Consider the following 15,569-nt stretch of genomic DNA (forward strand, 5'->3'; position numbering starts at 1 on the left):
CACGGGTCAGCTGATCGCCTCCGTCCAGAGCAACCGGCAACACAAGAGCTGCAGCCAGTGCAAGCCGAAGAGGGCAGCGGGAGGTTGTGCTTCTCTGTGTGCGGTAGGGAGGGCGGGCTGGTGGATGGAGGGGGCAGATAGGGGGCGCTGCTGCTAGCACGTAGCCGATAGCTCTGTGCAGCGGGATATTTGGGCGACTCATGTCCAGTCTACTCCGAAGGACTTGTGATCGGTGGGTGAAGGGCTGTCGGCACATGTGTGGGGGGTAAATGCAGCTCCATGTGACGTCAGTGGTTGGGGGATTCCCAAGGAGCGGTCATGGCTTATAGGCTCAGGCAATAGCATTCTATAAGGGCAGATAGATGAAACTGGCGAAGACAAAAACTCTTAGTTGGCCCTAGCAACCAATCACAGCGCAGCTTTCACTTTACCAGAGCAGACAACAACATGAAAGCTGTGCTGTGATTGGTTGCTAGGGGCAACTCAGACTTTTGTGTTCGCCAGTTTCATAAATCTCCCCCCTAAATGCCAGGCGGCACTTGCAATTGTTGTGAACGTGCCCTCGCCCTAAGGGTGCGTTTTAAGTTCAATGCTGTGGAATTTTCCCAGTGGCAAAGCTCGGCTGCGAATTCTGCAGCATCTCCGCATTCAAAACCGATCCCAAATCCACAGATTTCAGACTCGAAATCAGATGCGTATCCGCGGCTGATCCCGGAGAATACTGCGCACCTCCTCACCTACAATATCAGTGCCCCTTGACGGCCTGTAGTGTGCGCACCGCCGCTAGTCAGGTGATACGGAAAAGGCGTCACCTGACCAGCGGCGCTCACTACAGGCTGTCAGGTTCAGTAAACGCCGACGGCGCAAAAATATTGGAAGTGAGGCGGAGCGCTGTGGAAACTTGTGGCCCACATCAAATACACTTCGTTATAGCAGGGATGTGGAGTTGGTAAGCCAACTGCTGCAGATTGCCCGCTGCGGACATTCTGCTAGAAATTGGCGCCGTGGGAGCGCAGCCTTAAAATGGGAACAGCAGGTTTTAATAATAGTTATTTAGAGCAGTTTTTCCTTCATCCAAAAGCCAGGCAGCAGGGAGGCAGTCGGACGGACCCCACTATAGTCAATGGGGTCCAAACAGCGCTATTCGGTTTCATGCAGAGACTGAACCGTTCGGCTGCAGGGATTCCCCTTTCCTGCTCCCCGAACAACATGAAAGATATCCTCAAAGTAGGCAGGCAGCCATTTTTTACTTGTTTGATTAACTGGTGTTTTTTTTATAGAGGATGGGCGCACTGTTCTCACAATGCCAACATCCAGAGGGCGATGCCCCTCATGAAGTCCAACTGAGTCTAGCCTGACCCAATCAGCTGATCAGCAATTGCTTTTTCGTTGGCTGATTCGTGGTACCTTTCCACGGCCTGATTGTTGGGCAAATAAGTGTTTGGAAGAACGCTCTGGTCTTATCAGCCATGCAAAAGGACCTTAAAGCTGGGTTTACATTTTCACTCACAAGTCTTGTCCTATTACGATGTAGAAGGAACTCGCACGTTAAAATGACATTGATTTTAATGCGTTTTTTCACATGAACGATTTTGAAAAATCGATGCTTGTCCTATATTTTTTTTTTGCCAGGAATCACCTATTCGTTTCTATGGGATCATTAAAAAATAAAAAAATCGCGTCATACTTGCATTCTATGAGATCTGCAAATGAGTGTGATGCGTTTTTTTTTTTTTTTGTTTTTTTTTCAATCAGTGAAACTATTGCAATAACTTTTATTTTATATATTTTTTATTTTAAAAAAGCATTGTATTCTGTTTTTTTATGTTTCTCTCCTAGATACTATTTTTATATTCGATAGCTGTTTTCTATGTTAACTTTTTTTTCTTCTTCTTTCAATCCCTCAGGAAGCTCCTCGTCATCTTCAGCATGTGCGAGGAAGAACAAAAAGGCAGCTATGATACCTGATTGTAGGATTTCTTTCCCCGTCTCTGACATCTCCTACACAATATGAAGTATCTGTAGGTTGGTGGGTGGCAGAACTCCACATCACCATCTGAATCACATTGTGGGTGGCCCACAAGGCAGCCTCATCATCCATCCTCATCATCATGTAGAGAATGAAGTTTTGTGACAGTGGAGATCTTTTATCCATATCTAGTAAAACTATGGAGGTCCACGTATCTTCTGTGGCACCCTTTGCCAATAATGGAGAAATCTCACAGTTGCGAAGTGGATCTGGACGGAGGAGATCATATACCCAAGACAACTCTTACTGTGATCTACCGAATGAACTGGTCATCCAGAGAAGTAATTCTCAAAGTAGACCGCGTTCACGTAGCAGAAACTCTGCGGTCATAACAAGTCATCCTCCAGACAAGACCTATATATCTTTAAGTGACAGCAACCTCAGCTGTGGGGTGATACCTAAGGAGCTGCAGACCAGGCTCCTTGACTTGAAGGACTATAAGTCCAGGACCCATGCTATTGAAGAATTGAAGTATCTCATCCAAGACTGTGACTTCAGTGCTGTATCCCATTCCAACGTGGTTGGGTTTATCAGCTTTTTATGTACGCTGCTCGATGACAGTAACTTCACGGTTGTCCTTGTCACCTTAGACGTCCTTAACTGCTTTGTCCTTAACTTCGGTCAAGGTGTTAAGGAGTTCCTGAGGCCCATTATTTCTTCCACAGTGAAACTGCTTAAAGATGGTAAGATAACAGTAAAACAGGAATATATGAAAATATACATGAGACTCATGAAGGTCATCGGACCGTACAAGGTGTTGACGGTGTTGCTCGAAAACCTAAAACACAAAAACTCCCGAGTGAGGGAGGAGGTGGTGAATATTTGTATCGTGTCTCTATTGACTTATCCAAGCGAGGACTTTAATTTACCATTTTTAGCTTGTGAGATTGCACCCTGTTTGATTGATAGCAAGAGGAGAGTCCGCCATGCTGCCTTGGAAGCCTTTGCTGTCTTGGCAGCCTCTATGGGCCCTGGAAAAAGCAGCCTTCTGAAAGCAGTGGATGAAGTAGAGCTACAAGAAAATGGAGATGGATTAATGAATGCAGTTCAGGCCAGGTTGGCGCGTAAGACCCTTCCTAGGATTACCCCTCAAGGTTTAGTGGAATATGCCCTTCCCTTCCCATCATCTGTGCATATCAAAGGGACTCACCTGCCCGGAGCAGACACTGACTGGCTGTTAACTGGCAACCGTGTACAAAGTGGGCACTATCAAACTGCAGACCCCGGTGGCAGAGAGGGTATCCCTCACATAGATCCTGTTGCTCGAAGAATGTTAAGTGCAGGGAAAGGAAAAAATAAGTTCCCTTGGGAAAATCAGGACTCGGGAGTCTTGGATGTGTTTCCTGGAAGTCTGACCTCAGAACAGGTAACTTTGTATGGCTACGTTGTGTCGATTTCATGTCTTCTCACTGTTGGTTTCACTCATTCATCACAACGTCTTTGCATATGTGAACCTCCGTGGGATCTTTCGCCATAGGTTTATGTTTCTTGATGACCGTGGGGAGCATCGATCATTGTCGTCTTCACCCCACAATCCAGTAAAATATTCGTTTTTGAGGTCTTTGAATTTACAATCTTGTTCATTTGACGCATGGTAGATGCTTGTTACCTGTGGATCTCGGAGTTAAATAAAAAAGTGTAGGGCGTTCCCAAAAGATGGACCCACTTAAAACAGTATATTTCATGATGGTAACATGTTTAATGACTTTTATAAAGTTTTGCAAACTGTTTTAGAAATGCTCTATACGGCCTCCACCTACTGTACGGACAACACAGGGATGACTGTTGAATTCGTCCCACACTAAATCGCTATATCTCTGCAGCCTTGAGCCAGCCATGAATGAAACTCTTGCCACTTGAAAGGATGGGTTATAGGTAGAGATGAGCGAGCATACTCGATAAGGCAAACTACTCGAGCGAGAAGTGCCTTATTCGAGTACCTGCCCGCTTGTCTCTAAAGATTCGGGTGCCGGCGGGGGAGAGCGGGGAGGAACGAGGGGGAGATCTCTCTCCCCCTCTCTTTCCCCCGATCCCCCCTGCTCACTGCCGCAACTCACCTGTCAGTGGCGCCGGTACCCAAATCTTTAGAGACGAGCGGGCAGGTACTCGAATAAGGCACTACTCGCTGGAGTAATTTGCCTTATCGAGTATGCTTGCTCATCTCTAGTTATAGGCTTTCACATGATTACTGCTAGATGCCTCTTAGGCTAATTTCACATGGGCGAATTCGATATCGGACCGTGAAACTTGAGGAAGTGCATCGCTTCGGGGAAGTAGTGATTCTCTGTCGCAGATAAAGTATGACTTGTTGGAGCAATAAAGGATTTATACGTTTCCATGGTGAGTTCCTGAGTGTTGATCCTCACTATCTGTTATTTGGTAACTATTCTAAAGGGTCTCTGAGTCCGGATTCTAATGGGATCGTGCACCATGTTATAATATCCCCCCACTTGGTAATTATATTGGTTGCGCATCTTGTAGAAGCTCAACTATCACTTGGCCTTTCCCTCTCTCACCTGCTAACTCCCTGATAGGTGACTGCTAGGAGTAGTAATCCAGCAATGACTGCAGAGCCGTGGGGGACTACTGTTCACATACGCTAGAATTGGAGGGACCAGCAATAATTGACATGGAATCTTGTTAAAAACTTAAGGCTCTTTTACATGCAAAGATAATCTTTCAAAGGATTGAAAGATTTAGCAATCTATTTTCATAAAGTGTTAATGGCAATGAACAGTTCATAATCTTCATTTGCATGTAAAAGGGCCTCCATGAGTTAAGCCCATTTACACGGAGTGATGAATGCTCAAAAATTGCTCAAGCAACAGTTTGAGTGACAGTTTTGAGTGATCATCTTTGCTTAGCTCTAATTAGCTACTTAAGCGTTATGCAGTCGGAGCCAGATAACGCCGTGATAGCTCATAGAACAATGCAGCTGTTTTGAATATGCAAACAGCTGCATTGTTCTCGGAGCTTTCAGCTGGTATCCTGCTGAGAAGTCTCACCTTGATACAAGCTGAAAAAATACTATCGGCACCGCCCCGCTGAGAAAATTAGCGTGCGGCGCTGATAACAGTCATTGGTTATTTCTAGCTTGCTTGCTAGAAATCACCGATGAGCGAATAGTGCACGAACAGCACACGATGGCCGCACATTTAGACGCATTTGAGCGATAATCGTTGTGTCTAAATGGGCCTTTGTTTGCAGAGCCCAGCATGTGTTTAAAGACCTGCCCAGCTGTGTAAACAGCGGCCTCATATTCCATAGTTCTACTCGTGGCTGCCAGCATTGTTCTCCTTGCGGCTAGTGTAAACCTGAGGCGGGGAGAACATCCTGCAGTCTATTGAAAGATGAGCATAATACTTTCAAATGGAATGTATTCAGTAGTTCAGCGGCTGAACGATGGATTTTAAGTTTAACTGAAATCCATTGTTCAAACGAAAAGTGCACGATGCCCGCGTTTACATGTGACGATTATCGCTCATTTTCGGATGCTTGGATGAATTTTGAACTTTAATCGTTATGTGTAAATGGGCCTCTAAGCTCTTGATCAGCAGACCGTACCTTAACAATCAACCAAGCTGCATCCGTGTCTAGTCAAGTCTCATTGTCCACCCACAATGTCCTGATAAGGTCTTATGGGCCAAACATTTTACGCAGAGATAAGACGGGTCATACCGGGCTGTCTTCAATTATATTTATGACCTCAATGATTTCAGTTAATACCTACCTGTATATGCAAATGGATTCGCTAAGGGTACCTTTACACTAAGGCCGGCTGAAGACGGGCGGGTCGGATCCAGCGTCGGGTGAGTGACGTTTCTGAAATAGGTCATGCTGCAGTTTGTGTGCCGCGCGAGCTTTCGTGCGGCCAAACCGCGGCCGTCTGCATGGGATTGCGTTTGTTAACGCAATCCTATGCAGGTTTCCAGCAGTGCAAATTCCGCGGGAATTTCCGCTTGTGTGTAGGCGGCCTAAGCATCTATCATTCAGATAGTCTCTCTCAAAAGTCACTGAAGCCTATGAATAACAGCGGTTCATTTAGTTAGTGAGTGGTTATATGTTGACCTATCGTTTGTAGGGGGACTTCTATGTGCGTTGGTTCGCAAGTCGTTGAAGTACTAATGACTCTGACTTTACACCAGATGACTTGATCAACCAGCGATTATTTTTTAATGGAATCATTAGTAACTAGTGAGCAAATTATCACGCCTCTTCATGTTGGTGGACTTTTTTTACATGCAACGACTATCATTTGCATTCACTCTTTAGTGCAATTATTCACACAATAGCCTTTTTATATGTAAAGGTAGCCTCTTAGAGATCCTAGCAGTCTCTGAAGACTTTTTTTGCATCTGTATTAAAGCCCATTTACACCAACCGATAATCGGTAAAAAATCACTAAAAAGCAATTGTTTTAGCAATAATCGTTGCGTCTAAACATGCGCCCATCGTGCACTTTTCGGGCACTGCTAGCCGTTAAATTCAGTCCAACCTAAAAATCGTCCTTCACTCTTATCAGCAGCTCGTTTGAGCGATCATCTGCTGGTGTAAATGAGCCTTTAGTCATCCAGTTGGCACCGATTGAGCCTTAATTGTTTCCACTTGGACCCACCAATAATAAGACGTTGGTAAGGATACTGGAAAAGTGGTACTCGCCAGTCATCCTGGGGTTTTATTCCAAGGCCGAAAACTTCTCCTTGCCGACTTGAAGACCTCAATGATTTTGCAGCCCATATGGCAAGGCTATTTGGTTGAAAAGTACATGCAATGTTTGCAGAACTGGTGAGCTGTCTTCTGGCAACTTGAGCAAGTGCTTAAACCATCAAAAAAAGCAGTTGCCCCACAACAGTATTTTCCCACTCGTGGCATAATTGGTGCAGATTTTGACTTGGATCTTGATGTGGATCTGCAGTAGATATCACCTCTTCAATTGAAAGGGGAAAATCTGATGCAGATCTGCACCAAATTCACAGTGCAAAATATACTGAGGATTTTGGTACGGATCATCACTAAAATGTGCTCTGTGTGAATGCACTCTTAGACCATAATGATGTCAGGCAACCAAAGGAGGACATTACGATGACAAGTGTATAGGACAGCTGTGGAGGAAGAAAGGAAAGCAGGAACAATTTGACTTCAGAATCTAACCCTCTGCTCTTGCATAGAGTAAATCTGCTGTGGGTGGTCTGCTGAGATGCACCATAATTAGCTGCTTGAGGAAAGGTTGCTATAATCTTAGACCTGTCAAATGAACGTCTACGCCATCTTTTTTTTCTTCAGTCCTTTTATTCTTGTAGTGCCCACATCCAGCTTTAGTTCTTAAGTGATGACTCTAATCAGGAGATTTGCTTAAGGTCATATTATCATAGAATGGTAGAGTTGGAAGGGACCTCCGGGGTCATCTGGTCGGTATTCGTGTACCTTGACGCCACCGGAAGCTAGGGGGTTTGACAGGAAAAAGGCCCCTCACACCTACAGCTTCCGATTGGCGCAATAGGTAAAGGTCCTCCAACCTGCAGGAATGCCTGAGGGGCTGAAGCAGCATTGGATGTAAGTGAGCTGACCCGCTGCTGTTGCCTCGCGTCCCTCAGGGAGCCGCGCTGCATGTGGCAGTCCCCTGACTAGGTTGGGTCCCTTGTGCGCAGCACTGTCATCGGTGCTGAGGTCCTGGACGCTGTGGGCGCCAGAAATGAGTGTGTGTGTGGGCGTCCCTCTGCCCTCCCTGCAGTGGCGCCGATTACAAAATTACACTGGGTCGGGGTGTGGGAGAGTGAATGTGTAGCTGCTTCTGGGCCACCGACAGTGTCTGTTGCAGAAGTGCGCAGCCGCCGGCTCTGTGTCTCCCGGAACTCATATGCCCTCCCTGCAGCAGTGCTGATTTAGGTGGGGGAGTGGAGCAGTGGCCGCTTGTTGTCCGGTCCTAACGTGTGGTCTTGCAGTGTGGGGGGGCTCTTGTGGGCCGGTGGCGGGAGAGGACAAGAGGCTTCATAATCAGGGAGCTTCCGCCTTCTGGGTCCCTAGCGAGGATGCCCCTTGGAGCGGCTGCTGTATGCGTTTTTCAGCAACGGTGGCCTTCCAGGACCTACAGCCCAGCCTGCTGTCCATCCAATCAGGTACAGGGGGAGTCAACCCCTGTCAATCTTGACTCCATCAGGAGTTTCTGGTGGCGTCAAGATACACTAATACCCATCTGGTCCAACCCCCTGCTCAGTGCAGGATCACTATATCATTCCAGACAGATGTCTGTCCAGCCTGTTTGAAGACTTCCATTGAAGGAGAACTCACCACCTCCTGTGGTAACCTGTTCCACTCATTGATCACCCTCACTGTCAGAAAGTTTTTTTTTTTTTTTCTAATGTCTCTCCTCCCTTTCAGTTTCATCCCATTGCTTCTAGTCTTTCTTTGTGCATATTTATATTAAAAAAGGGCTTTTGAAGTTTGCTTTTCCTTGTGTTTTTTGAATGACAGAGAATCAATACATAATTGTGTAAAATGTCCCTCTTATGGTTGACTTTAGGACAATAAGCTGATCAAAGGTAATCTTGTAGCTGGGATCCTGAATGATCAGGTGGAATCCAGCTTCTCGTTTAATGGGGTTGTGCAAAGTTATAAAGTTAGCCCCTATCTACAGGTCCCTGAGTGAATGGAGCAGATGTCCTACAGGAGTACTAATGCAGTGACGGCACCAAAGTTGGGCTACAAAACTTGTGCGAATGTGAACTCAATTCTTTTGAATAGAGTCATACACGTCAGCGATGATTTTCCTCATAGCGATGCTGCATGGTAAAAAAAATCACAGCATGTCCTATTTTTTTCATGTCCCTCGGAACGCATCACCCACTGTTTTCAATGGGACAGTCAAACAGTGAGGTGAAGGTGCAGTTAAATGGCTGCCTGGGGAGGAATAGGTTTTTTTTTTCTCTAATGACAAAACCTCTTTAAAGATGGTTACTCAGATATTTACTGGTTGTTTCCAACATGCATTGTGAAATATTTAACCAGCTTTGAGTTTTGCCATATTGCCCTACTAGAAATGTTTTTTGGTATTTTCAGTACATTAAGGGCTCATGTCCACGGGCAAAATGTGATTTAAAATCCGCAGCGGATCTCCCGCGCGCGGATCCGCATCCCATAGGGATGCATTGACCACCCGCGGGTAGATAAATACCCGCGGATCGTCAATAAAAGAGATTTTTTTAAAAATGGAGCATGAAAAAATCTGGACCATGCTCCATTTTCATGCGGGTCTCCCGCGGGGACGGCTCCCGCGGGCTTCTATTGAAGCCTATGGAAGCCGTCCGGATCCGCGGGAGACCAAAAATAGGAATTTAAAAGAATTACTCACCCGGAGCGGGCGCTGAAGCTCTGCTCTTCCTCACGGCCGCATCTCCCTTGCTTCGGCTCGGCGGATGTGCCCGGCGCATGCGCGCGGCACGTCGACGACGTGCCGGCGACGTGCCGCCGGCGTCAGGAATTCATCCGCCGGCCGAAAATGAAGATCCGGCCGTGAGGAACAGCAGAGTGTCCCCGCCCGCTACGGAAAGGTAAATGCTTTTAAATTCCTATTTTAAGCACTCATGTCCGCGGGGCAGGAGGGACCCGCTGCAGATTCTACATGTAGAATCTGCAGCGGATCTGATTTTCCCCGTGGACATGAGGCCTAAATGATTCCAATAAAAAATCCCGCAGAAAACAACCTCATAGAGGTCTGTTGTCAGAAAATGAAAGTTATGTCTCTTGGAAGTCAAAATCAGAATTATAGAACACAGAAGAACATAGATATGTTAGACTTGACACCCCCCCCCCCCCCCAAACAAGTATGGAGGTGGAGTTCTCTGCTGTTTGGTTCACCACATCTTTTCCTTCTGATGCATTTAGGGTCTCATGCTTGTTAGTGCCATCCTATCTATCCTATAATGGTTCCGTCTGGTTTCTGCCAAGGGAATAATAGTGTGTGTGTGTGTATGTATGTGTATATAATATAATATATATATATATATATATATATATATATATATATATATATATATGTATATAAAATATAATGCAGCACTGTTTTATTCTTTTTCTACATTTGATGAAAATTGTCCCGTGGAAGTGTGAGCAGAGCCTAAGGGTAACAGATAATAGACTCTTCCACCGTTAATAATCCCCTTTCTGTATATAGAGCATACACTTGATGTTATGAGATCTGATCATAATTATTAAATTGACAAATTAGCATGGTTTTAGAGTGGGAGCAAATCCCCGCAAAGATGGGGAGAACGTAGCAACTCCATATCTGACAGCCCTCACTAACAGCAATCTGAGCCGTGTAGTAACCAAGTTCCCGCGTGTATTATCGCATGTGCAGTACGCTCTCTTGTAGCCAGAACTTCTGTCCTCCTGATAGTCACTTTATTTGTTAGTTGCACAAGTTAAACATAGTTTGTGCCAGTAGCCTCCAGTGTTTCCATTGTCTGGCCGGAGTTTACCTGCTGTATACATAGAGGAGGTGTGATGTTGCCAAGAGACCTCCGATAAGAGCTCATTCACCTTCTGCCCTGTCTAAACTACACTTAAATACAGAGCAGATCATTGAATCTAATTTTTAATGGGACGTATAATCCTAATTACACCATACAACAGCATTACATAGCACTTAGGCGCTTTTTACCTGGCATTTTACTTTAAGGAGTGTACAGAGTGGAATTTGGCCGTGTGACCTTCAGAGGTCATGACTGAAGTCTTAGGAAAATCACTATGGAGGTCATGATGATAGTCCTATTCATCTCAACCTTACAGGGGTGTCCTAACCTATCCTCAACATATACCATAAATGCCTGGAACGTGCGCCCCACCTTTTGAGACCTCTCACCTATTGGGAGGACGACTCCTGCTCACTGATTTCCAGCTGTTGTAATCTGTAGGCCTCAACGAAGAGTTGACCATGCTTGAAGGGTTTCATTTGAGGTCTTATAAATAATATTCAAAGTTGTTGTTGTCATGGTAAAACCCATCACCTATCTATAGGATTGGTGAAAAGTGTCTCAACCTCGACAATAGGGGGTTCTGAGTGTCCCTGAAGCAATGTAATGTTGGTCACGCATGCGCACTACTGCTCCATTAATTTTTATGGGAATGCTGGAGACGGGTCAGTACAAGCTTTTAGCTTAGCTTAGGCCTTCTCATGAAGGGGATTGACACAGTGATGCACACTCGTGACCATTGCTTCATTCAAATGGGAACACTTTATGCCGTATAAAAGCCCAAGCTCAACCAAAGTCAGTGCAGGAAGCTACTGCAAGGAGAAAATAATAAGAAAAATCTGAGGGGAAATATTGGATTATTAGGTAACTACGACACACATACTGTGCTATACTACATGTCAGTGATTCCCAACCAGAGTATTGTGGCACGCTTGTGTGCCTTCAGAACCCACCAGGGGTGCCATGGCTCCCAGGCTGGGAGTCACTCGGCTGACTTGCCCACTGGGATACACAGTTTATTTCAATGAGCGCTGCCCCTGCAATTACGAGCACCGGCCACTACCCAAGACGGGGCAGTGCTTCTTCTCCGACCCCGGTGTATCCCAGTAGGAGCTGCCTGGAAAACCCCTTAAGGTTGGGGCTACACGGGGCGGATTTACTACAGAATATCCGTCTGGACCCTCCGCACGGAAATTTTGCGGCATCTACAGCAGCAGCAAAATTGATGAGATTTAAAAAATCTTGTCGATAAGTTGCAGAAAGCATCTGCACAAAACTCTGCGAAAATTGACACGCAGTGCGTCAATTTTAGCGCTGTTTCTACTATGGAATTCACCTCTTTGCAATGAGTGGGTGAATTCCGTACAAAAATACACAAAAGAAACTATGTCAAAACCCACACAAAATGGCGTGGGTTTTCAGGAGGCTTTTTGACACTCCAGACATTCTGTAGCAAATCAGTCCCTTGTGGACCGAGCCTTAGGGGATGTTTACACCTAGCGGAATTTTTTTGCAGCAAAATCTGAAGCATTTCCACAAGACGGTCAAAGTACGCACTATTGGCATGGATTTTGACTCTAAATCGGCTGCACGTTCGCAGCTGATTTCAGATGATGCCCTGCTCCCTCTCACCTCCTGAAGTCTTTGCGTTCTCGGCGCCTCCTTCACTGGGCACCTGGCGGCCTCAAGTGAGTGCAACGCCACTGGTCAGGTTACCAGCTGCGGTCACCGGATGCCCGGAATATCGGAGATTAAATAATATGTCGTTATAAGCCCTGCCCCCTGACCACACCTCCTTTTTGGTAGTGGTACCCTGCAGAAATTTTCTTTCCCTGGGGATACCCCAAGGCTAGAAAAGTTTGGAAATACTACTGGGAGTCCCTTGTAACCTCCACTGGTGGGAAACTAGGTCAAGGAGACAGTTGGGGTCTGGTACACGGGATGCTGGTGCAGCACATAGGGTTTAAGCAGTAACCAAGTCAGAAGGAAAATCCGAGGTCTGGTACACAAGATGGACAATCTGTTTGTAGAGGAGCAGGTAAGCGTCAAGCTGGCTTGGTTGGAGGCACAATAAACACGCAAGGAGGGATTGGCAGGGCTGGTTTATATAGGGGACTAATTGGGGAAGGTATAATACACTGGCTGGACTACACAGGGAAACACTGAGCCAGGACATGAAATGGGAGACAAGGGATGAGGAACACGGGTCTGGGAATCAGGGGGGCTATCCAGCATGCTCAATAAGAAGGGCTACTGTTTGGAGTGCAGATTCGAATCCTCCTATCCTATATATGGAATTACTGGCTATAAAATAAAACTTTTTTTTTTATATTCATAAACTGAAAATTGACCTTGATTAAGTCCAGCTGAGTCCGTGCGTTGTTCAGGTGTCCTCATTTGTCAGGGGGAACTGTGGCTAAGGGGAGTAGAGGTTGGTATATGTCTCCCTAATTACCTATTGGCTCTGTTTGCTAAGCAGCGCCCCCAGAATATGTTCTCCCACCCCCCATGGAGATCTGGATGGATTACTCACTATACTTCGTTATCCCACCTTATTCTCCAGCCTTGTGTGTTGATCCATAGTGGACTTCTGTAATTTGTCTCTATATTTGGTGATGTAATGATGAATTTTGTCTTTCTCCTTGCAGCCCCCCTGTACGTTTGATGTACAACACACTCCCATTGTAAAGACCCCAACTGCTAAAACCAGGAACTCTGTCCACCAGCCACCTGCTGAGCACCGTGTCCAGCCCGAGACCTTGTCAGCCCTCTCCGGTAACGATTCATTACTTATCCCACTGGGGACGGGGGGGAGCGCGTGATCATACTGGATTGCACTGGGGACGGGGGAGCCTGGGCGCGCGGGATCGCACTGGGGACGGGGGGGAGCGCGTGATCATACTGGATCGCACTGGGGACGGGGGAGCCCTGGGCGCGCGGGATCGCACTGGGGACGGGGGAGCCCTGGGCGCGCGGGATCGCACTGGGGACGGGGGAGCCCTGGGCGCGCGGGATCGCACTGGGGACGGGGGAGCCCTGGGCGCGCGGGATCGCACTGGGGACAGGGGAGCCCTGGGCGCGCGGGATCGCACTGGGGACGGGGGAGCCCTGGGCGCGCGGGATCGCACTGGGGACGGGGGAGCCCTGGGCGCGGGATCGCACTGGGGACGGGGGAGCCCTGGGCGCGCGGGATCGCACTGGGGAGGGGGGTGGATTTATACCACATGGAAGGCAGTTTGGAATATGATGACACTGGAAGGAGGGAACGTCTGTACGGAATTATCCTTGTACACAGGGGGCAGCTTTATAGTAGTTATATTCTTGTACCTAGCTGTCAATATCATAGTCTAGCTAATATTGCTACTTAATATTAGCTGTAAAAAGCAGAAAAGAAGGAATCAGAAGGAGAATAGATGTGGGCACTGCACACCGTATGTCTTATTTCAAATAATATTTATTTAAATTTGGCGACTAAAAAGTTCAGAAGCCAGGGGCTGCTAGATGATATTTGTAGTCCGCAGCCCTGCACTATTTCCTAATGGTAGTGGCTTCTGTCAGCAGGATAATGCATCTTACTGCTCTGTAGAACTTGTTCAGGAATGGTTTGGGGAACATAAAGAGATCAAGGTGATGACTTGGACTCCAAATTCCTAGTCTAGTTTGGAGAAAACTGGTGTATGTGCTGAAGTAGAGCCACGTCATATTCACATAGGGGCATATATCCTACACAAGCAGACATGTAAGACACATTATATCATGGTATAGGAAAGGGTAAGAGGATACTCTTGGCATCTGTCTGACCTATAAGGTTCTATAGATAACTTTGGTGTATGTGCTTGTATTCTTCCTGTAGCATACGCCAAATGTACATGGCAAACTCCGTATGATTATAGACTTAAAGACTGCAAGCTAGAGAGAAAAGCACTGTGGTAGGTGGAGGCCCTGTTAGAGATTTTGCATTGTGGCCTGGCTGCTTTAGGCTACAACTAATAGCAACAAGAAGTTCTTAAACTCACACAGGGCTCTGACGTGGTTTGTCAGCCCATCACCCCCCACCACCACATCAGCAGCCTGGGGGGTCCAGCGCAGAGCCTTGAGATGAATGAGCTGTCAGCTACGTGCTCCATCCTCTGTCACTTCCTCTCCTTAATTATATAACTCAGAAAAGAATGCCATGTGGCGGGTCAGTAATGAAAGGGTTCCTTCAGTAGGAAATGTAGAGCGCTATGTTGTCACTTCTTGTCTACAGCAAACTGAATAAGAGATAATTAATTACATTTTCCGTATTAATGCAATTTTACTCTACTTTGCTTTCTTTTCCTAGTATTGATCTTGTGTTACTTAGTATCTTAAGGGTCTTTTACATTGCTCAGTAGTCACTTCATTTCATCTCGCTGAAACAAAGTGACCAACAACTATTTTTTTTTTTTTTTGCTCCAAACCCTTACACGGCACAACTATGAGTATAAGTCTGAGCGATTTTTCGGGAAATAGCCCATGTAAAAGTACCCTTTGACACTCGTCACATCCAGAGCTACATTCAGATTTGTAAATTCTGCTTCCCAGTTAACTACCAGGCTCCAAGAGCTGACATCTTTCAGCGCATTCTGCTGTGGTGCATTGTGGGAGACTTAATGTTTACTCAAGCAGTGTTCTAGTTATTTGATATAATCTTTCACAATGCAACACTGTTTCATGATCGATTGTATTAACCCTTTTGTAGGCCAGGGCCATGAAGCAACACATAGCTGCTTGTGATTGACAGTGAAGTCACAGCATTACTCTGCAAGTCCCGTGTGACCTTAAAGTGGAACTTAACGTTCAGAAAACTTCTGACATCATAGTGATACGACAGAAGTTTTGATTGGTGGGGTTCAGGTAGTTAAAGCCCTACTGATTGCTGCGCCGATTGTTCCCTTTTGAGCAGTTTACAGGACTAATAGAAAGTCTGAGTCAGCACATATCCCATTACAGCCATAGTGGTACAGCACTCGGCTGAGTGCTTCTGCCCCCTTCTTTTTAGTATTCGGTGGCGGTAACTGTCCCTGGACACCCGCCAATCAAAACTT

The 15,569-nt window shown here is 46.3% G+C and overlaps 1 protein-coding gene across 3 annotated transcripts in view; it reads left to right on the top strand.

Annotated features, from left to right (window-relative positions):
- The first annotated feature begins 10 nt into the window (after positions 1 to 10).
- Positions 11 to 15,569, top strand: part of TOGARAM1 (TOG array regulator of axonemal microtubules 1) — a 44,860-nt gene continuing 29,301 nt past the window's right edge. The window contains exons 1-3 of one of the 3 annotated variants that reach the window (XM_066608108.1): positions 11 to 83; positions 1,908 to 3,395; positions 13,149 to 13,275. In XM_066608108.1, coding sequence (XP_066464205.1) covers positions 2,121 to 3,395; positions 13,149 to 13,275 — 1,402 coding nt within the window. In that variant the 5' untranslated portion in view covers positions 11 to 83; positions 1,908 to 2,120. Of the gene's footprint in view, positions 104 to 217; positions 233 to 1,907; positions 3,396 to 13,148; positions 13,276 to 15,569 lie in introns of those variants that run through there. The other 2 variants (XM_066608109.1, XM_066608110.1) reach the window with 2 other exon arrangements.

The sequence above is a fragment of the Eleutherodactylus coqui genome, chromosome 6 (genome assembly GCF_035609145.1).
Source record: "Eleutherodactylus coqui strain aEleCoq1 chromosome 6, aEleCoq1.hap1, whole genome shotgun sequence".
Classification (NCBI taxonomy): Eukaryota; Metazoa; Chordata; class Amphibia; order Anura; family Eleutherodactylidae; genus Eleutherodactylus; species Eleutherodactylus coqui.